At 39.2% G+C, this 24,550-nt stretch overlaps 1 protein-coding gene across 2 annotated transcripts in view; it reads right to left on the bottom strand.

Moving 5' to 3' along the window:
• Positions 1-24,550, bottom strand: part of SLC25A36 (solute carrier family 25 member 36) — a 61,980-nt gene that overhangs the window by 26,340 nt on the left and 11,090 nt on the right. The window contains exons 2-4 of one of the 2 annotated variants that reach the window (XM_023555482.2): positions 7,266-7,374; positions 6,614-6,778; positions 2,379-2,456 (exon numbers count right to left, since the gene is read on the bottom strand). In XM_023555482.2, the coding sequence (XP_023411250.1) occupies positions 2,379-2,456; positions 6,614-6,778; positions 7,266-7,312 (290 nt within the window). In that variant the 5' untranslated portion in view covers positions 7,313-7,374. The remainder of the gene's footprint in view (positions 1-2,378; positions 2,457-6,613; positions 6,779-7,265; positions 7,375-24,550) is intronic. The other variant, XM_010595983.2, reaches the window with a different exon arrangement.

Raw genomic sequence — 24,550 nt, 5'->3', positions numbered from 1 at the left:
TGTCCATTTATCATGATGTTGCTTACTGGTCCAGTTGTGAGGACTGTTGTTTTCTATATGTTCAGGTGTAATCCATACTGAAGGCTGTAGTCCCGGATCTTGATCAGCAAGTGCTTCAAGTCCTCCTCACTTTTAACACACAAAGTTGTCATCTACGTAACGCAGGTTGTTAATGAGTCTTCCTCTAATCCTGATGCCGTGTTCTTCATATAGTCCAGCTTCTCAGATTATCTGCTCAGCATACAGACTGGATAAGTATGCTGAAAGGATACAGCCCTGCTGCACACCTTTCCTGACTTTAAACCACACAGTGTCCCCTTGTTCTGTTCGAACGAATGCCTCTTGGTTTATGTACAGGTACCTCTTGAGCACAATTAAGTGTTCTGGAATTGCAATTCTTTGTAATGTTATCCATAATTTGTTATGACCCACACAGTTAACGTTTTATGTAATAACCCAGAAAAATGATCGGGAGAATATATACCAAACTCTTTATTAATGGTGGTTATCTACTACGGGTTAGGTGGTGTGAATGGTTAACACGCTAAGCTTGGAAGAAAGGCCTGGAGATCTACTTCTGAAAAATCAGCCATTGAAAACCTTTTGGAACACAGTTCTACTCTGACAGACAAGGGATCACCAAGAGTTAGAACTGATGTGATGGCAATTATGGGTTAGAAGACTAAGTGGGTGCGGGAAGGTAGATAAGGCAAAGGTGATGTGTTCACAGTGGAATGTCAAGTTTTACTCTACACATTTTTGTTTCTAGCTTTTACAATGATGATGTAATTTTAGATAATTTGTAAAAAAAGAGAGAAAAGAACCCATTAAAAAAAAAATACTTGAAATAGGATAAATAATGAGGCATCGGGTATATGGTTTGGATACAGACAGCACTTTCACTCTGAAATCTGGACAGTGTTCTATCATGGAAGATCTAGGATAACATGGTATTAGATAAAATGACCAATTAATGTACTATGGTCTTTTAGGCTTCTTCAAGGGGAAACAAAACCATTCTGTTTGTCCTGTCCCCTAACTAAGGGAAAAAAAGTGAAGGCTTAAAGATGCAGGTCTTCCCCTTTCTTAATGCTACTTCCTTTAGTTTGTTCTCTGCCTTTTGAGTTCTGTGCAAAAACTGCTTTACAATGATTTAAGAAGGTCCTCTGTATCTCCAAATGGCTACAGTCAGCCCATCCTTTAAAGATGGTTACTGTTATCTCTGTCCTTTACATCACAGTGCTTCATCTTCACCACACTGACTTCTCTTCAGCATCTTCCTTTTAGCACAGTAGGTATCTGTGTATACCTTTTGTTGTCCTTCAATGCTACACAAGTTCTGATGCTTTCAGGCTTCTTGCCCCTTTCTTCAAGCCTGTTCTAAGCCCTGACTCTTGCTCCTGGTTCCTTGGTCCTACATTCCCACCTTATTTCTTTGAAGTTTAATTGCTATGTGGAAAGCCAGGGAAAAAAAAATCACTGACTTCATATGGTGTACAGAACAAAATGGCTATCAGAAATGGAAAAATTTTAGAGCTGTATCCAAAAGCTAAGTCTTTGGGACAAAGGAATACATTTATTTATGAGAATGCTTATTTTCTGTAGACAGATTTTTCAAAATGTTTAAGAGCTGGCTTAAATTCACAAAAACTACCAAACATCCATCTCAAAATATCAGAGCAGTCTATGGGCCTACACTTGTGCAGATTTTCATTTTTTTCCCCCACAAAAATTCCTCTACCTTTTAAGACCAAAGGAGAATATAAGCATCTCCCCACAAGATCTGAGTACACAGCCCTTAGTTTTAAGGGAATTTTCAGATTTTTCTGTAAATATTACTATTTTATACCTCCTGTTCTGTGCAATATAAAGATAAATGTTATTTTCACTATTTTCAATTTTGAATACAATGCCAAAAAAAAAAACAAACTCAGATCCATCCATGGAACTTTAAATGATTGCTTATAATGCTGACCTATAAAATACAGCATTTCTTAAACCTCTAGCTATAACATACCATGCATCTCCCCCCTCCCAGTTATAAGACTATCAATAATTTAACATTTAATGAAAATACACCTCTCCCTTACATTACGGGGCATACCCTTGTATTCACGTTATTATTGCTAATTTCTAATGGTACTGAAACATTTAGTCTTTGAAACACCCAGTTCCATTTCCTGCTACAATGCCTTACTTTATTATGGTTATAAATTTGTTCTGTTAAGCACCTTAAATCCTTAAAAAGAAAATTAAATATTTTAACTTCCTATAAACATTTAAACACATATTTATAAATTTAACTGTATCTATAAATTATAAAATCTATATACCCTGAAACATGAAAAAAAAAAACTGCCATACTTTCATTTTTTTACCTGGAAGGAGCCACCCCCACTAAATTGGGGCCCAATCCTCTAAACAAGGAACGAGGCCCTTCTTTTTCCAAGATCATCCTGAAAGAGAAAGAAGGTATTTAGAAAGGAATGTCTTTCAAAGTCTGGTACTTTATTTACTTTGTATTACAAACTTACGGTCTAAATCCCAGAAATTTATATTATTAATATGTTATACTGATTTGGTCAATTTTTCTTATTTATAAATATGTTTTTTTTGACATAGCATAAACTATTGAAGTCTGATAATAGACTATTGATTAAAAAAAAAAAATCCAGATTCTTTCCTAAAAGATTAGACATGATACAGATTTCTACATTTTCATTATTATCATCCTACTCTCAACTTCAATCTCAATTTTACTACTGTCCTCAGCAAAGTCAATTCTCAATTAGAAATGTGTTTTCCTTCTAGTATTTGAGGTCCTCTTCTGCAATACTGAATAATACTATTCAGTACTAAGCCCAAAACCAAACCCAGTGCCGTCGAGTCAATTCTGACTCATAGCGACCCTATAGGACAGAGTAGAACTCCCTGATAGAGTTTCCAAGGAGCGCCTGGCAGATCTGAACTGCTGACCCTTTGGTTAGCAGCTGTAGCACTTAACCACTACGCCACCAGGGTTTCTGCAGTGCTATCCCATCCAACCATTCCAAGGAAATGATATAGCAAAACCTATTATCCTAACGGAAACCCTGGTGAAGTAGTAAAGCGCTACAGCTGCTAACCAAGAGGCTGGCAGTTCGAATCTGCCAGGCGCTCCTTGGAAACTCTGTGGGGCAGTTCTACTCTGTCCTATAGGGTCGCTATTAGTTGGAATCGACTCGATGGCAGTGGGTTTGGTTTTACTGGTTATTAACCTAACATCCCTTAGGTTACTAATAAAACCTTGATCTATTACTATTTCTCCCTCCACTCAGTTAACAATTTATTTTATTGTATTGCACAGAGTACTTATTGTATTGTACAGAGCTCTTTATGATTAGACAGAGTAAGGGGATAGAAAAAAAGAGGGTGAGGCCCCTGCCATTGAGAAACCTGCTGTCCAGTTGTGGAAAAATCATTATATTGAAAGCAATAATTAGATCATACTGTACAAGGGAACAGAGGTGTGTCTCAGTCACGGAAGGCTTTCTGGAATGTGAGTTATTAAGTTTTGGAGGTAAGAAGGCATAGAGACTGATGAAGAGCAGGCACTTTCTGTCAGAATTAATAGACTATGCCAGTGGTTCTCTAACATCTAATGCTTAAGAATGATCTCTTAAAAGGCAGCTGAGCATAGTGTTTAATTAAAAAGGCCTGCGCTCTGGAGGCAGCCTGCCTGGGTATGAGGCCCAATTTGTTTATTGACGAGCTGTGAGATGCTGAAGCAAGTTATTTAACTTTTCTTTCATCCTTAGTTTCATCAGCAGTAAAAACAAAAAGCACTGTGCCCTCATTAAGTCATTGTGAGGATTAAATAAATTAATACATAAAGAACTTGCAAGAGTACCTGGCACACAGTAAGAATCTGACTTTAATATTATTACTAAATATTGATTCAATAGATACAGGACAATGCCCAGTAACTTGCGTTTTTATCACCTTTCCAGTTGACTGACACAGGTGATAGCGACCATTTTGATGAAACTAGATTAGAAAGAAGCAGAGTTAAGAACGACAAGCTGTGAAGCCCATTTTGAAGATTCTGTATCATGGATCCCTCTGAGAAATTAAGGGAAGTAGGTCTTCTTTTTTAATAAAAGCAATCTTGCACACAATTTTATTTATAGACCTCTTGAAGCTCATCCATGAGCCATCTGGGGTCCCTGGTTAAGAATCCTGAAAACACTTCATGACCACTGGAATAGTTATAATGAAAAAGACAGATAAAATAAGCGTTGGCAAGGATGTGCTAAAATTCAAACTCTAATTCATTCCTAGTGGGTATGTAAAATGATGCAGCCACTTTTGAAAACAGTCTGGCAATTTCTCAAAATGTTGAACATAAAGTTACTACATGACCTAGAAATTCCACTCTTACGCAGAAAACGTATGTCCATCCAACAGCGTTGTTCGTGAAAGCGAAACGCAGGAACAGCCCAAACGTCCATAAACTAACGAGTGAATAAACCAAATCTGATACACGAAAACCTGTGAAAGCTGGAGCTCGACAGGACTGCCTCGTCTCCTGGGTCTCTCAAGTTTTCTGCCTTTCACAAGGTGCAGTCTTACCACTTTTCTATTACTTTTTATTAATGGAAAATATGTGAGTTTTCCTTCTCTGGTAAGTTCCCGCCTTACATAGGTGCCAGCTTTCGCAGGTTTTACTATATATATCTATATGGTGAAATATCTGGCAATTAAAATACATGTGAAAACATGGATGAACCTTGTACAACACTGTGTTAAATGAAAAAAGACAGTCACAAAAAACCACACGTTGTATGATTCCGATTTACATGAAACGTCTGGAAAACGCCCATCTATAGAGACGGAAAGTAGATTTAGTAGTTGCCTATGGCTGAGAAAGAGAAGGGAGAGAGTGGGAGTGACTGCTAATGGGCATGGGTTTCTTTTTGTGGTGACGATGAGAATGTTCTGAACTTAGACTGTGGTGATGGTTACACAACTCTGAATGTACTAAAAATGAATGAATTGCATACTTTAAATGGGTAAAGTTTATGGTATGTGAAGTATATTTCAATAAAGATGTTAAAAAAGAAAGGAAGAAGCCATAAAACAGGCTGATTAGGACAGAGCCCCTGAATAAGAAAACAAGGGGATAAGACTGGAGAGATGTCAAAGCAAGACACCTGTATACTGATGACAGCGGAAACACCTTAAGTTTCAGCTTAAAAACCCTTTAGACAGTCAAAACCAAACCCACTGCCGTCGAGTCCAACTCCGACTCACAGCGACCCCAAAGGACAGAGTAGAACTGCCTCATAGGGTTTCCAAGGCTCCAAATTTTTACGGAGGCAGACTGTCACCATCTTTCTCCCGCGGACTGGCTAGTGGGTTCAAAGCACTGACCTTTCAGTTAGTAGCCGAGTGCTTAACCACTGCACCACCAAGGTTCCTTCACCCTTAGATAAGAGAGTCTGAGAAACTGAGAAATTAAAATAAAGCCCAGAAGGATTCCTAAAGTTGCTCTGAGGAAAGGCAGAAAAGGCAAAACCATTAAAAAATACAGTATATCACAGAAGTCAAAGGAAGAATTTTAAAGAGGTAAGAAACGTCAAAATCACGATATTAAAATGCTCTTCCTACTACTACCTTATTTTTTCACAAATAACACACACTGTAACGTGCAGCACAGCCCACTCAGGAAAAGAGCGGGGGAGGGTGGTTTGCGCGGCTGGCAAGAAGATGTACAACACACGTTTTTTGTGCTCAATACAGTAATCAAACAGAACTGTTTATCTACAGTAACTACAGCATTTTAACCCAAAATTGTTAACAATTTTATTCTACTTATCCATGTACTTAGTAACTAAGTTAAAAAGTGATGAAATCTTTTGATCCCGAAGGTGAACAAACAGAGGAGTTTACTTGCTACCACAAAATAAACACTGCTGAACAAGTTCAACAGATTAAGTGCCAAGGAGCTGATAAGGCAGACGCATGGGCAGCCAGTCACAGAACTAAGTGTAAACACGTAGAACCTGATTTTAACAGTTTTAAAATTTCGAATCCTATACGTAACCTAATGAAGTATGATAAAATTTAAAAATACATATTTCCCAAACCACAGAGAAATGGCAAACCAACACTGAACAACATTTTGAAATCAGAAGAACTCTGCTTTAAATCACAATTATGTTTTTTAGGTAATATAAAAATCACTGACTGCCCTGAACTGGATGGACTTACTTGTGTGAGTACTTACAGAATGAAAAATGTAAACAGAAAGAGTTAACATCAGTATCACCAAATTTCAAAAATAAATGAATTGGTAATCCAAAATGAAATACCTATAAAAGCTTTAGGAAAAAAAGCCTTAAGATAAACATAGAAAGGTATTCCATATATTCACGATTTGGGGACAATATTCTATATCATCCAACTAATTGTTCCTCTCCATCAGGAATCACCATTTCTAATAAATATAATTGGGAGTAACTTCTGTCATAGGGTTTCTAAAGAACCTTTTCAAATGTGGCAGAATGTAAACAAACATGGGAATCACTGAGTTAAAGGGACTACAGAAAATCCCCCAACACTCTGTTCTCACTTTAGGCAATGGAGAGGTCCAGGAGAGACTACTCGGTTGACAGTGGCTCCAGCCATGGTGTTTAGCTGAACTTCAGAGACATAAAGTGTCAGGGAGGACGACTGCAGCCGTGTTTTTACAACTTCCAGTGGACATGTCAGAATAGCTCCCACTGTACCACCACATCTACAAAAAAGGGAAAAGAACAAAACTTGCTTATTCATTAGATAACACACATACCTAGAGCTGTAAATACGGGGTAAGCAGCTAGGGCTTGTCAAGGCACTAAAAGTTTTAAATTGTAAATGATTTTAGAAGACTACAAATAATTTTTAAGTCTCATTTATTTGACTAAATACAAATACCAGTAGTTAAAAAAATGAGCTGAATATCTACCTACCAAGAATAATTAGCTAAAATAAGCAGCCTCCAAATGGCAGGCACTGTTATTAAAACTTCCTGGTTAGCCACATCAGATTTTCAATACTGTTCTGAGGTCATTATCTGTGGCTCTGCTGAGACCCAGGCCATTCCTGGAGGTAGATGTTATTTTTCAAACTCCCATCTTATCGTTCAAAACTCAAGAAATGGTCTTCAGAGCAGTTAAATAACTTCCTGATGGATAAGCATACATATTTCTCCTATTTCAAATACTCAAAAGTGTTTCACTTACAAAAAATACAGCACTTGAGTCTCACAATCAGTATCTTTCAGACCCATAATGTAGAAATCCGTGCCAGGTAGGTGAGCTTAGCGAGAAGAATCCAGTTGAAAAACAAAGGCTGCATTCAGAAACAGCGATAATAAAAGTCTGTAACAACTGAAACTGAACTCATTAAAAGTTATGTAAGAGATACTCAGGTTGAGTAATTATTCTTTTCAAATGCAAGAGAGAGACATAATTTTCCTTTAAAGCGTTAACAGCTATCCACTAAATCTCCGAGGACTGCTTTCTAACCAGAGAGGAAAACCACCTCCGGAGACTGCAGTCAAAGAGAAAAGCAGTCTGAGTCAGCACTAACTTGGACCTTCAAAATGGGCAATAAAGAGAAAAAGAAAAGTAGCCCACCACAAGAATAAATACACTAAACAAGTCTACCTCCAGAATTAAAAAATTATTTTATAGGACTACATAAGAGCAGGAATGGCAACATAAACATCACACCAAATAATATTTAAGGCAAGAAATCATGAAATAAGATAAAGAATACTTCATCTGGATGAACAAGTACATGCCATCAAGAAAGTATAGTAAAAAAGTTTATACAACTAACATTAAGAATAAAAATTATGTATTTAAAAATGATTATAGAGGACATCAATATGTAAAACTTGACCCTTACCTCACATCACAGCTAAAAATTAACTCGAAAGGGATCATATTCCTAAATGTAAAACTATGAAACTTCTAGAAGAAAACATTTGACTTCACTGAGGTTTAAACTTTATGTTTGAAAGTAACTGTTAAGAAAATGAAAAGACAAGCCACAAGCTGAGAGAAAATACTTGCAAAACGTATCTGATAGAAAAACACTCAGTAGAAAAGATTTGAACATATACTTCACCAAAGATACACAGAATGCAAAGAGAGATTTGGAGAATCATTTGTCGCCAGGCAAACACAAAGTAAAGCACGACGAGGTACCACTGCACATCTACAAATGGCGAACATTAAAAAGACTGACAACAGCAAGTGCTGATGAGGATAACCAGCAACTGCAAACCTCAGACACACTGCTGGTGGACATGCAGAACGACACCGCCATCTCAGAAGACAGGCGGGCAGCTTCTTATAAAGTTAAACCAACCATTGCCATTGGCATACAATCCTACAATTCCACTGTCACACACTCAGTACTCTGAGGTATTGATCTGAGAGAAATCAACGGATAGGTCCACACAGAGATCTGTCCGTGAATGTTTATAGCAGCTACACTCTTAACTACCCAACACTGGAAGCAACGATAAACAAATTATGGTACACCCATATGACGGAATACTATTCTGCAATAAAAAGCAACAATATGAATTATATTTAAAAGCATTGTGCTAACTGAAAGCCAACCACAAAATGCTACTGTATACTTTCATTTCTCCACATTATGGAAGATGCAAAATTAGACGGACAGAAACGAGGTAAGTGGTTGCTGAGGAGGGAGGTAAGGGGAGGAAACTGTCTGCAGGGGTGATGGGGAAATTCTTGGGACCCAGAAATATTCTACATCTTGATTCTAGTGGTGGTTATGACTTTAGACATTTGCTAAAATTCACTGAACTGTACACTTAATGAAAGCTGAATTTTACTGTATGTAAATTATGCCTCAATACATCTGACTAAAAAAATATGTAAAAACTAGTAGGAATGGCTAATGTGTGAACACCTGGAGTTGAAAAATAAACTTCGCATTTCGAAAAAGTTCCACTTACAGCTTCAAACAGGAAATTAGATATTTAGCCCCCCCAAAAGAAAACAGCATTGAAACCATAATTGTATTGTCAGAAGTCAACATATCAATTAGATAGAAAGTAATAGGATTATAGCAGATTTGAAACAAAATTTAACTAGATCTCAGAGAGACTACTATACTTAATAAATAATAAGGAACAATTATTATTCTCAAACAGCCAAGGAACAGGCTCAAAACCTTATTCTATATTAGAATAAAAAAACAGAAAATCTTAAACAGAAGTCATAGGCATAACCGTGTTAAGTGCCGAGGGCTAAGTGGTGGGAGTGAGTCATCACAGCGTACGTGCTGTACACATGCAACGCGGAACTCAAAGAGAACCTGCAGTGCAATCTATTCACACAACAAGCAATGATTTATTTACAGGGAATCATGCTTGTTTTTAATCTGAACGTGTCTAGCTTTTTTAGCTGTTTAGTATATTTACTTTGTAAATTTACTGAACATAAAACACAAACAGGGTCAAAATTTGTAGTAAATATTTACATTTGCTTTGACGTTATATTCTGTAAAACCTAAGCTTGTTTTTAATCTGAACGTGTCTAGCTTTTTTAGCTGTTTAGTATATTTACTTTGTAAATTTACTGAACATAAAACACAAACAGGGTCAAAATTTGTAGTAAATATTTACATTTGCTTTGATGTTATATTCTGTAAAACCTAAAAAATGTATTCTTGGCTTGCAAATGAAGATGAATTACAACCATAATTTAAAAAAAAAAACAAAAAAACAAAGTTAGCACATACGGCTGTGATTTATATAAGCACACTATACAAAGTAAACAAAAACAACTACGGGGAAAAATAATACCTAAGCTTCACAGGCTTATTGTAATGATGATATGATACAACCCATGTAAACTATCTTGTAAAGTAGCATACAGAAAGTGTGCAACAAATATTAGCTTCCAAAGCTATAGGTGTCTATAACTGATAATAGTAATTTGGTAAAAATTTATAAAAGGACTAGTAAAAATATTTTATGGCCAGACTACTGACAAGGTATATATCTTGATTCCTAAAAATCACTTCAACAAGTAAAATACACACCGAGGATCTAAACTGAGCAGAGCTAGGAGGCGGTCTAAGTGTGTGCACATACAAGCACTAAGGCTATCCTGAAGCAGCTTTACAGTATAAATCTCCACTTATGAAAACAGGATTAACGTTAGATTTATCTCCTCTCCATGTCAAAAACCTCACTGACTAAAGGAATAAACATGCCACAAGCACACAAAGCCAGAGGAGAAATCAGCAGACACAAGATTTCAACCAACCAAGCAAATGGGAAGGGGTGATGGACTTAGTAAAGAGAAAGAAAGGCTTGTAGCGGGAAATACGGGGATACCGAAGAGACGCAAACAGCTTTGCCCTGAAGAATCTGAGAAGCCTGATTAAAGGCACCAGTACTCAGAAGGTGGGGGTGAGGCAAAGAACTGCTAACAGAACTGACTGACAGGCTAATAGAGCAAACGTAGGATGCTCAGAGGTACACTCACCCAAACCCCAGACATACACAGACGATGGATAAAACTATATTCCTGGGCAGAAGACTAATTCTCTGAAGAACATGGACTCAGGTTTAACAGATACAAGGGATTCAAAATAATCCCATACCAAGATATACTACTGCCATCTTTTAAAATACTGGAGACAAAGATCTTACCAACTTCCAAAAAGGAAAAACAAAGGATAACTTATCAAGGCCAAGTCATCAATCAAAACAGTATCAGACTTCTCAGCAACTGCAGACAATTATTTAACCTAGATTCTATCCTACTAAACTATCAAGCAGATGATGAAACAAACCCACAGAAAAACTATTCTAAAAAATTGCCTCCCTTGCATCCTTTCTCACACAGCTACTAAAGGATGTGTTCCATAAGTTAAGGAAGTAAACTAAGAAACTGAACGCACGAATGGAATAACCTAGGAGCTAGAGAAAGGAGTCCCAAGAAGATGGTGAATGCCACAAGCTGAGAAAACCAGTCCAGGTAAGACAACAGAGAGTTCAGACAGAGGAAAATCTCCAGGAAAAAAAAAAAAAAGACTAATATATTAGTATTTGACCATACGAAAAATATCCAAGTGTAAGTACTCACGTTAACTAAACAATTTTTTTTTCAAACGGGGCAATAATTAACTCGGGGCGGGGGAGGCAAAGTTATTCAAGAAAAGGTAAACATAAGACACAACTTACCTCTGTTATGAACAATATTTACATTGCCACAATAAAGCAATCATTGACTGTATATATTGAGAGGACTAAAAACGAGGGTTCCTCATGAGCACAATTAAGTGTCCTGGAATTCCCATTCTTCGCAGTGTTATCCATAGTTTGTTACGATCCACACAGTCGAATGTCTTTGCATAGTCAATAAAACACAGGTAGACATCATTCTGGTATTCTCTGCTTTCAGCCAGGATCCATCCGACATCAGCAATGATATCCCTGGTTCCACGTCCTCTTCTGAAACCGGGCCGAATTTCTGGCAGTTCCTTGTCGATATACTGCTGCAGCCGTTTTTGAATGATCTTCAGCAAAATTTTGCTTGTGTGTGATATTAATGATATTGTTCCCCTATAATTTCCACATTCAGCTGGATCACCTTTCTTGGGAATAGGCATAAATATGGATCTCTTCCAGTCAGTTGGCCAGGAAGCTGTCTTCCATATTTCTTGGCATAGAAGAGTGAGCACCTCCAGCACTGTATCTGTTTGCTGAAACATCTCAATTGATATTCTATCAATTCCTGGAGCCTTGTTTTTCGCCAGTGCCTTCAGAGCAGCTTGGACTTCTTCCTTCAGTACCATCGGTTCCTGATCATATGCCACCTCTTGAAATGGTTGAATATCGACTAATTCTTTTTGGTATAATGACTCTGTGTATTCCTTCCATCTTCTTTTGATGCTTCCTGCGTCGTTTAATATTTTCCCCATGGAATCCTTCACTATTGCAACTCGAGGCTTGAATTTTTTCTTCAATTCTTCCAGCTTGAGAAACGCTGAGTGTGTTCTTCCTTTTTGGTTTTCCATCTCCAGCTCTTTGCACATGTCATTATAACACTTTGCTTTGTCTTCTTGAGAGGCCCTTTGAAATCTTCTGTCCAGTTCTTTTACTTCATCAGTTTTTCCTTTTGCTTTAGCTGCTTGACGCTCAAGAGCAAGTTTCAGAGTCTCCTCTGACATCCATCTTGGGTCTTTTCTTTCGTTCCTGTCTTTTCAATGACCTCTTGCTTTCTTCATGGATGTTGTCCTTGATATCATTCCACAACTCATCTGGTCTTCGGTCACTAGTGTTCAACACATCAAATATATTCTTGAGATGGTCTCTAAATTCAGGTGGGATATACTCAAGGTCATATTTTGGCTCTCGTGGACTTGCTCTGATCTTCTTCAGTTTCAGCCTGAACTTGCGTATGAGCAATTGATGATGGTCTGGTTCCACAGTCTGCCCCTGGCCTTGTTCTGACTGATGATATTCAGCTTTTCCATTGTCTCTTTCCACAGATGTAGTCAGTTTGATTTCTGTGTGTTCCATCTGGCAAGGTCCATGTGTATAAAAAAAAAAAAAATGTGTATAGTCACCGTTTATGTTGGTGAAAGAAGGATGGGAATTCCAGAACACTTAATTGTGCTCATGAGGAACCTTTACATAGATCAAGAGGCAGTTGTTCAGACAGAGCAAGGGGATACTGATTGGCTTAATGTCAGGAAAGGTGTGTGTCAGGGTTGTATTCTTTCACCATACCTATTTAATCTGTATGCTGAACAAAAAATATGAGAAGCTGGACTATATGGAGAAGAATGGGGCATCAGGATTGGAGGAAGACTCATTAACAACCTGCGTTATGCAGATGACACAACCTTGCTTGCTGAAGGTGAAGAGGACTTGAAGCATTTACTAATGAAGATCAAAGACCACAGCCTTCAGTATGGATTACTCCTCAACATAAAGAAAACAAAAATCCTCACAACTGGACCAATGAGCAACATCATGATAAACAGAGAAAAGACTGAAGTTGTCAAGGACTTCATTTTACTTGGATCCACAATCAACAGCCATGGAAGCAGCAGTCAAGAAATCAAAAGACGCATTGCTTTGGGTAAATCTGCTGCTAAGGACCTCTTCAAAGTGTTAAAGAGCAAAGATGTCACCCTGAAGATTAAGGTGTGCCTGACCAAAGCCATGGTATTTTCAATCACATCATATGCATGTGAAAGCTGGATAATGAATAAGGAAGACAGAAGAAGAACTGACGCCTTTGAATTGTGGTGTTGGCGAAGAATATTGAATATACCATGGACTGTCAGAAGAAGGAACAAATCTCTCTTAGAAGAAGTACAACCAGAATGCTCCTTAGAAGCAAGGATGGCGAGACTGCGTCTTACATACTTTGGACATGCTGTCAGGAGGGATCGGTCCCTGGAGAAGGACAACATGCTTGGCAGAGTACAGGGTCAGCGGAAAAGAGGAAGACCCTCGACGAGGTGGATTGACACAGTGGCTGCAACGATGAGCTCAAGCATAACAACAATTTTAAGGATGGCGCAGGACCGGGCAGTACTTTGTTCTGTTGTGCATAGGGTCACTAAGTCGGAACCGACTTAATGGCACCTAACAACAGCAACAAAAACAAGGGGGAATGCAGTTTGGTAAAGATAACAAAATCCTCATCTACCATGATATGAATTTAAAAATCAAGAAGAAGCTGCAGAGCATACTGTCCAGAAATATGAAGGAAAATTCCAAAAGAAATAGCTAGCAGTAGTAGGAAGTTCCCATTAGGAAGTGGAGGCCAGGGTGAAGCTGAGGAATGCTGGGTTTTTATTCTCTTTTAATACTTTTTTAATACTATATGCATACATTTCTTTAGTCTTAATTTTTAATCAAAATCAGCAGTTAAGTATTTTAACAAACACCACAGATTCTTAACTCTGCGGGATATGTGGCTGATGTTTCTAGGATCCAATCAACCTCATGAAATAATATGAAAAAAAAATGATGTGTAAAAGTGTCTTTGTCCCAGAACTCCAAAATCCAGAATACTGACCACATCTCACCACTTCCACCCTGGTCCAAGCCACTATTATACCTTGCCTAGGTTACTGCAATGACCTAATTAGTCTCCTAGCTTCTACCCTTGTCCTCCCACCCATCTATTTTCAATGCAGTATTCAGAGTGATTCGACTAAACTTAAGTATATCAATCACTGCTCTGCTCAAAACTCTCCAGTGACTTGCCTATCTCATTCAGAATAAAAAACCAAAGTCCTTGCAATGGCTATTAAAACCTTACACCATCTCTCACCCTCCCCTGGATCCCCGGCCTTGTCTCCTACAATCACTCTGCTACAGACACAGGGGCCTCTGTTATAACTCATAATTTATTAGTCTAACACAGCAAGCATACCCCTGCCTCAGGACTTTTGTTCTTGCTGTTTCCTCTACCTGTAATATTCTTGCCTCAAATATGGCCACGGGCTACTTAATCTCCATATCCTCTCAGTGATACCCTTCCTTATCACCATACATAAAATTATACCCACCAGCTCCCTATCATCTTCCTTGCAAATTCATCTCTATAGAACTTTCCATACTTGGTTTACTCTATATTTTATTTATTTTATCTGCTGTGTTCCCTTACACTAGGTGCAAGCATCAGGAAGACAGGAATTTTTGTCTACTACCATAAATGTCCTCCACCAAAACAAAACCAAACCAAACCAATTGCCGTTGAGTAAATTCGGGCTCACAGTGTGTTAGAGTAGAACTGTACACAGGGATTTCAATGGTTGTGACCTTTTGGAAGTAGATCACCAGGCTTTCCTTCTAAAGTGCCTCTGGATGGATTCAAATCACCAATCTTTTAGTTAGCAGCCAACCACTGAACTGTTTGTGCCACCCAGGGACCACTCTAATCTCTGCACCCCTATAATAATGCCTGTGAATGACTGTAGCATTTGGTATCCCAGTATTTAAGATGCAGTGTATCTGGTTCAACTTCCTTATCTTGTAGACGAGGGAGCAAAAGCCTTACGATGGAAAACTGCGTGCTCCAGGTGAACAGCCAGTTACTTGGCCACTTACAGAACAAACCATATCCTCCTGATTCCTAACGCAGCTCCTTCCCTCCTCTTTACCAGTGGCTTTCAAATCTTTGACTTCAACCCATGAAAAATATCTTTTACATTGAGGCCCACATACCCACGTTTCACAGAGTAACATTTATCTTTATTATGTGCAATGCACTAATATTTCTATTATTTTAAAAATCTTGGTCACAAACCCACTACATTGATTTTACAATACACTAACGGGTTGGTATAACGATTTGAAACACACTGCTCTATACCATCAGATGTAACTTGACTAGGAAGGGTAGGGAAGATTTTTGTTCTTCTGTATTATTATTACACATCTTAAGTAGCTTGGGGTATGAGATACTGAAGGCTACAATCATCAGCTGAAACAAATGTAACAAGACACAGAAGCTTTCTGATAACCAACTGTCCTTAAGTCTCACTGGCTATACATTCTATATGTCCTCTCATACCACTTATCATCATCCCCATTGCAACTGCCTTAGAGCAGCCCTCCAGTATTTCTTGCCTTCTCACTGGTGGTTAGGAGGCCTGGTGGTGCCGTGGTTATGTGCTCATCTGCTAACTGAAAAGCCAGCAGTTCAAACTCACCCAACAAGTGCTTTGCAGGAGAAAGACATGGTAGTCTGCCTCCATAGAGATTACAGCCTTGGAAACCCTATGTGGCGGTTGTACTCTGTCCTATAGGGGGGTCGCTGAGTTGGAATCGACTTGATGGCAATGGGAACAGGTCTTGCTTCCCTCTGATCCAGTGATATGGCCAATGAGTTAAGCTCAGTAATAAGGTATAAAAAGCCAATACAATTTGCTACTAACAATAAAGACCAAAGTTGGGCATTTTACTTTGTTTTTTAAAAGCTACAATTTAAAGTTATTTCTATAAAAAGGTCACTCACGGGGGGCGGAGCCAAGATGGTGGACTAGGCAGACGCTACCTCGGATCCCTCTTACAACAAAGACACGGAAAAACAAGTGAATCGATCACATACATAACAATCTACGAACCCTGAACAACAAACACAGATTTAGAGACGGAGAACGAACTAATACGGGGAAGCAGCGATTGTTTTCAGAGCCTGGAGCCAGCGTACCAATCAGGTACGGCACAAGCACAGAGAGCTGCTCCACCCCCCTGAACTAACCCCGGGAGGGGGACCAGCCGGTTCCGCGGGCGGCGTGGGACGCAGCCGGTAGTAGAAGTCCCTGGGAGGCAGTGACTGGTCTTGGAACAGGGAGAGCAGCGTCCCAGCCAGGGAACCATCCCGCCGGGATTTGGACTGGACGCAGGTACGGCATAAACACGGAGAGCTGCTCCACCCCCCTGAACTAACCCCAGGAGGGGGCCCAGTTGGGTCGCGCGGGCAGCGTGGGATGCAGCCGGTAGGAGAAGTCCCTGGGAGGCAGCGACTGGTATTGGAGCGGGGAGAGCAGCGTCCCAGCCGGGACACTCGGTCATGGCACAAGCACGGGGACCTGCTCCACCCACCTGAACTAACCCCGGGAGGGGGCCCAACTAGTTCGCAGAGGCGGCATGGCAACGTGGCTGGAGGGACAAGAAGTCCCCGGGAGGCAGCGACTGATTTTGGAGTTGAGAGTGCACCGTCCCAGCAGGGGAGCCTTGACGCTGGGCGTGGGGCTGGAAGTGGAGGATCTGACCGTGACTCCAGGGGGCCAGACCCCCCGGGGGCAATCTCCACACAGCCAGCACACATAGGCGACGTGCCCCGCGGGAATCTCAGATATAATAGTCATTCCAAGCAAGACAAGCAACTCTGGCTATATTCTGAGGTGCTACTCTCCTATCTCTCTGTTCCCTCCCCCACCCTCCCCAGGCGGCTTCATTAACATCCGAATAGCCTGAGCCAGAGGGAGAACTCTGATAGGGATCTGACGGCATTTTTTTTTTTAGTGGATTTTTCTGGAAAAACTAGTTTCCCAGTGATGGCTCGGAGAGAACAATCCATATCAAACCACTTAAAGAAGCAGACCATGACAGCTTCTCCAACCCCCAAACAAAAGAATCAAAATCTTTCCTAAATGAAGATACAATCCTGGAATTATCAGATACAGAATATAAAAAACTAATTCACAGAATGCTTCAAGACATCACAAAGGAAATAAGGCAAACTGCAGAACAAGCCAAGGAACACACCGATAAAACTGTTGAAGAACTCAAAAAGATTATTCAAGAACATAGTGGAAAAATTAATAAGTTGCAAGAATCCATAGAGAGATAGCATGTAGAAATCCAAAAGATTAACAATAAAATTACAGAATTAGACAATGCAATAGGAAGTCAGAGGAGCAGACTCGAGCAATTAGAATGCAGACTGGGACATCTGGAGGACCAGGGAATTGACACCAACATAGCTGAAAAAAAATCAGATAAAAGAATTAAAAAAAATGAAGAAACCCTAAGAATTATGTGGGACTCTATCAAGAAGGATAACCTGCGGGTGACTGGAGTCCCAGAACAGGGAGCGGGGACAGAAAACACAGAGAGAAAATAGTTGAAGAACTGCTGACAGAAAACTTCCCTGACATCATGAAAGACGAAAGGGTAACTATCCAAGAGGCTCATCGAACCCCATTTAAGATTGATCCAAAAAGAAAAACACCAAGACATATTATCAACAAACTCGCCAAAACCAAAGATAAACAGAAAATTTTAAAAGCAGCCAGGGAGAAAAGAAAGGTTTCCTTCAAGGGACAATCAATAAGAATAAGTTCAGACTACTCAGCAGAAACCATGCAGGCAAGAAGGGAATGGGACGACATATACAGAGCACTGAAGGAGAAAAACTGCCAGCCAAGGATCATATATCCAGCAAAACTCTCTCTGAAATATGAAGGCGAAATTAAGATATTTACAGATAAACACAAGTTTAGAGAATTTGCAAAAACCAAACCAAAGCTACAAGAAATACTAAAGGATATTGTTTGGTCAGAGAACCAATAATATCAGATATCAGCACAACACAAGGTCACAAAACAGAACGTCCTGATATCAACTCAAATAGGGAAATCACAAAAACAAACAAATTAAGATTAATTAAAAAAAAAAAATACACATAACAGGGAATCATGGAAGTCAATAGGTAAAAGATCACAATAATCAAAAAGAGGGACTAAATACAGGAGGCATTGAACTGCCATATGGAGAGTGATACAAGGCGATATAGAACAATACAAGTTAGGTTTTTACTTAGAAAAATAGGGGTAAATAATAAGGTAACCAAAAAAAGGTATAACAACTCTATAACTCAAGATAAAAGCCAAGAAAAACGTAACGATTCAACTAACATAAAGTCAAACACTATGAAAATGAGGATCTCACAATTTACTAAGAAAAACGCCTCAGCACAAAAAAGTATGTGGAAAAATGAAATTGTCAACAACACATATAAAAAGGCATCAAAATGACAGCACTAAAAACTTATTTATCTATAATTACGCTGAATGTAAATGGACTAAATGCACCAATAAAGAGACAGAGAGTCACAGACTGGATAAAGAAACACGATCCATCTATATGCTGCCTACAAGAGACACACCTTAGAGACACAAACAAAAACTCAAACTCAAAGAATGGAAAAAAATATATCAAGCAAACAACAAGCAAAAAAGAAGAGGAGTAGCAATATTAATTTCTGACAAAATAGACTTTAGACTTAAATCCACCACAAAGGATAAAGAAGGACACTACATAATGATAAAAGGGACAATTGATCAGGAAGACATAACCATATTAAATATTTATGCACCCAATGACAGGGCTGCAAGGTACATAAATCAAATTTTAACAGAATTGAGAAGTGAGATAGATACCTCCACAATTATAGTAGGAGACTTCAACACACCACTTTCGGAGAAGGACAGGACATCCAGTAAGAAGCTCAATAGAGACACGGAAGATCTAATTACAACAATCAACCAACTTGACCTCATTGACTTATACAGAACTCTCCACCCAACTGCTGCAAAATATACTTTTTTTTCTAGCGCACATGGAACATTCTCTAGAATAGACCACATATTAGGTCATAAAACAAATCTTTGCAGAGTCCAAAACATCGAAATATTACAAAGCATCTTCTCAGACCACAAGGCAATAAAACTAGAGATCAATAACAGAAAAACTAGGGAAAAGAAATCAAATACTTGGAAACTGAACAATACCCTCCTGAAAAAAGACTGGGTTATAGAAGACATCAAGGAGGGAATAAGGAAATTCTTAGAAAGCAACGAGAATGAAAATACTTCCTATCAAAACCTCTGGGACACAGCAAAAGCAGTGCTCAGAGGCCAATTTATATCAATAAATGCACACATACAAAAAGAAGAAAGAGCCAAAATCAGAGAACTGTCCCTACAACTTGAACAAATAGAAAGTGAGCAACAAAAGAATCCATCAGGCACCAGAAGAAAACAAATAATAAAAATTAGAGCTGAACTAAATGAATTAGAGAACAGAAAAACAATTGAAAGAATTAACAAAGCCAAAAGCTGGTTCTTTGAAAAAATTAACAAAATTGATAAACCATTGGCTAGACTGACTAAAGAAATACAGGAAAGGAAACAAATAACCCAATAAGAAACGAGAAGGACCACATCACAACAGAAGCAAATGAAATTAAAAGAATCATTTCAGATTATTATGAAAAATTGTACTCTAACAAATTTGAAAACCTAGAAGAAATGGATGAATTCCTGGAAAGACACTACCTACCTAAACTAACACATTCAGAAGTAGAACAACTAAATAGACCCATAACAAAAAAAGAGATTGAAACGGTAATCAAAAAACTCCCAACAAAAAAAAGCCCTGGCCCGGACGGCTTCACTGCAGAGTTCTACCAAACTTTCAGAGAAGAGTTAACACCACTACTTCTGAAGGTATTCCAAAGCATAGAAAATGACGGAATACTACCAACTCATTCTATGAAGCCACCATCTCCCTGATACCAAAACCAGGTAAAGACATTACAAAAAAAGAAAATTATAGACCTATATCCCTCATGAACATAGATGCAAAAATCCTCAACAAAATTCTAGCCAATAGAATCCAACAACACATCAAAAAAATAATTCACCATGATCAAGTGGGATTTATACCAGGTATGCAAGGCTGCTTTAATATCAGAAAAACCATTAATGTAATCCATCACATAAATAAAACAAAAGACAAAAACCACAGGATCTTATCAATTGATGCAGAAAAGGCATTTGACAAAGTCCAATACCCATTTATGATAAAAACTCTTACCAAAATAGGAATCGAAGGAAAATTCCTCAACATAATAAAGGGCATCTATGCAAAGCCAACAGCCAATATCACTCTAAATGGAGAGAACCTAAAAGCATTTCCCTTGAGAACGGGAACCAGACAAGGATGCCCTTTATCACCGCTCTTATTCAACATCGTGCTGGAAGTCCTAGCCAGGGCAATTAGGCTAGACAAAGAAATAAAAGGTATCCGGATTGGCAAGGAGGAAGTAAAGTTATCACTATTTGCAGATGACATGATTATATACACAGAAAACCCTAAGGAATCCTCCAGAAAACTACTGAAACTAATAGAAGAGTTTGGCAGAGTCTCAGGTTATAAAATAAACATACAAAAATCACTTGGATTCCTCTACATCAACAAAAAGAACACCGAAGAGGAAATAACCAAATCAATACCATTCACAGTAGCCCCCAAGAAGATAAGATACTTAGGAATAAATCTTACCAAGGATGTAAAAGACCTATACAAAGAAAACTACAAAGCTCTACTACAAGAAATTCAAAAGGACATACTTAAGTGGAAAAACATACCTTGCTCATGGATAGGAAGACGTAACATAGTAAAAATGTCTATTCTACCAAAAGCCATCTATACATTTAACGCACTTCCGATCCAAATTCCAATGCCATATTTTAAGGGGATAGAGAAACAAATCACCAATTTCATATGGAAGGGAAAGAACCCCCGGATAAGCAAAGCACTACTGAAAAAGAAGAAGAAAGTGGGAGGCCTCACTTTACCTGATTTCAGAACCTATTATACAGCCACAGTAGTCAAAACAGCCTGGTACTGGTACAACAACAGGCACATAGACCAATGGAACAGAATTGAGAACCCAGACATAGATCCATCCACGTATGAGCAGCTGATATTTGACAAAGGCCCAGTTTCAATTAATTGCGGAAAAGAAAGCCTTTTTAACAAATGGTGCTGGCATAACTGGATATTCATTTGCAAAAAAATGAAACAGGACCCATACCTCACACCATGCACAAAAACTAACTCCAAGTGGACCAAAGACCTAAACATAAAGACTAAAACGATAAAGATCATGGAAGAAAAAATTGGGACAACCCTAGGAGCCCTAATACAAGGCATAAATAGAATACAAAACATTACCAAAAATGATGAAGAGAAACCCGATAACTGGGAGCTCCTAAAAATCAAACACCTATGCTCATCTAAAGATTTCTCCAAAAGAGTAAAAAGACCACCTACAGACTGGGAAAGAATTTTCAGCTATGATATCTCCGACCAGCGCCTGATCTCTAAAATCTACATGATTCTGTCAAAACTCAACCACAAAAAGACAAACAACCCAATCAAAAAGTGGGCAAAGGATATGAACACACATTTCACTAAAGAAGATATTCAGGCAGCCAACAGATACATGAGAAAATGCTCTCGATCATTAGCCATTAGAGAAATGCAAATTAAAACTACGATGAGATTCCATCTCACACCAGCAAGGCTGGCATTAATCCAAAAAACACAAAATAATAAATGTTGGAGAGGCTGCGGAGAGATTGGAACTCTTATACACTGCTGGTGGGAATGTAAAATGGTACAACCACTTTGGAAATCTATCTGGCGTTATCTTAAACAGTTAGAAATAGAACTACCATACAACCCAGAAATCCCACTCCTCGGAATATACCCTAGAGATACAAGAGCCTTCATACAAACAGATATATGCACACCCATGTTTACTGCAGCTCTGTTTACAATAGCAAAAAGTTGGAAGCAACCAAGGTGTCCATCAACGGATGAATGGGTAAATAAATTGTGGTATATTCACACAATGGAATACTACGCATCGATAAAGAACAGTGACGAATCTGTGAAACATTTCATAACATGGAGGAACCTGGACGGCATTATGCTGAGCGAAATTAGTCAGAGGCAAAAGGACAAATATTGTATAAGACCACTATTATCAGATCTTGAGTAACAGTAAACCTGAGAAGAACATATACTTTTGTGGTTACGAGGGGGGGAGGGAGGGAGGGTGGGAGAGGGTTTTTTATTGATTAATCAGTAGATAAGAACTGCTTTAGGTGAAGGGAAAGACAACACTCAATACATGGAAGGTCAGCTCAATTGGACTGGACCAAAAGCAAAGAAGTTTCCGGGATAAAATGAATGCTTCAAAGGTCAGTGGAGCAAGGGCGGGGGTCTGGGGAACATGGTTTGCGGGGACTTCTAAGTCAATTGGCAAAATAATTCTATTATGAAATCATTCTGCATCCCACTTTGAAATGTGGCGTCTGGGGTCTTAAATGCTAACAAGCGGCCATCTAAGATGCATCAATTGGTCTCAACCCACCTGGAGCAAAGGAAAATGAAGAACACCAGGGCCACACGACAACTAAGAGCCCAAGAGACAGAAAGGGCCACATGAACCAGAGACCTACATCATCCTGAGACCAGAAGAACTAGTTGGTGCCCGGCCACAATCGATGACTGCCCTGACAGGGAGCACAGCAGAGGACCCCTGAGGGAGCAGGAGATCAGTGGGATACAGGGATACAGACCCCAAATTCTCATAAAAAGACCACACTTAATGGTCTGACTAAGACTAGAGGAATCCCGGCGGCCATGGTCCCCAGACCTTCTGTTGGCACAGGACAGGAACCATCCCCGAAGACAACTCATCAGACATGAAAGGGACTGGTCAGCGGGTGGGAGAGAGACGCTGATGAAGAGTGAGCTAATTATATCAGGTGGACACTTGAGATTGTGTTGGCAACTCTTGTCTGGAGGGGGGATGGGAGGATAGAGAGAGAGAGAGAAGCCGGCAAAATTGTCACGAAAGGAGAGACTGAAAGGGCTGACTCAAGAAGGGGAGAGCAAGTGGGAGTAGGGAGTGAGATGTATGTAAACTTGTATGTGACAGACTGATTGGATTTGTAAACGTTCACTTGAAGCTTAATAAAAGTAAAAAAAAAAAAAAAGGTCACTCACTCACTTGTCATACATGCACCTGTGACTGGCAAAGAATTTTGAGAAAAGCCAAGGTTGACAGTGGAAGAATATACAAGTTCATTATTCCATAACATTAAAAATCCAGAAAGGGTAGTGTCATGGATTGAATTGTGTCCCCCAAAAATGTGTGTATCAATTTGGCTAGATCATGATTCCCGGTATTGTGTGACTGTCCATTATTTTGTCATTTGATGTGAGTTTCTGTGATTTTCCTATGTATTGTAAATCCTATCTCTATAATATTAATGAGATGAATTAGCAGCAGTTATGTTGACAGACCTACAAAATCAGATTGTGTCTTAAACTGATCTCTTTTGAGATATAAAAGACAGAAGTGAGCAGAGAGACCCAGGGACCTCATATCACCACGAGAGCAGTGCCAGGAGCAGAGCGTGTCCTTTGGACCCGGGGTTCCTGCATGGAGAAGCTCCCAGTCCAGGGGAATAAGGACCTTCCTCCAGAGCCAACAGAGAGAGAAAGCCTTCCCCTGGAGCTGGAGCCCTGAATTTGGACTTGTAGTCTACTAGACTGTGAGAGAATAAATTTCTCTTCTTTAAAACCATCCACTTGTAGCACTTCTGTTATGACAGCACTAGATAACTAAGACAGGCAGTTTCTAGTTTTGGAATCTAATGAAATTGTTAAATGTCACCATACCCATGGTATGTCCATATTAAAAACCAAACAGTTGCCACTGAGTGGACTCCAACTCATGGCTACCCAGTGTGTGCAGAATAGAGCTGTGCTCCATTGAGTTTCGATGGCTGATTTTTCAGAAGTAGATCTCTACTTTTTCTGAGGGGCCTGGGTGAACCTGAACCTCCAACCTTTCAGTAAGCAAGGATCTGAGAACATTAAACCGCTAAGTGCCACCCAGGGCCTTCATGTCCGTATTAGAACATTTAACTACCGTCCTCCCTAGGTATGTGTGGGGATCGGTTCCAGGATCCCCGTGGATATTGAAATCCATAGATGCTCAAGTCCCTTACATAAAATGGCATAGTATTTTCTTTTTTTTTTTACATATCACAGGAATGAACAGCGTTTCTCTCTGACGTGGAATAGTGATGGTCCGGCCAGGTTAGGGGAGACACCTGAGGCCCTGGATCA

Source organism: Loxodonta africana, chromosome 23 (assembly GCF_030014295.1).
Source record: "Loxodonta africana isolate mLoxAfr1 chromosome 23, mLoxAfr1.hap2, whole genome shotgun sequence".
In the NCBI taxonomy this organism is placed as follows: domain Eukaryota; kingdom Metazoa; phylum Chordata; class Mammalia; order Proboscidea; family Elephantidae; genus Loxodonta; species Loxodonta africana.
Note: the sequence above shows the minus strand (reverse complement) of the source record. Positions and strands in the feature narration are given on the sequence as shown.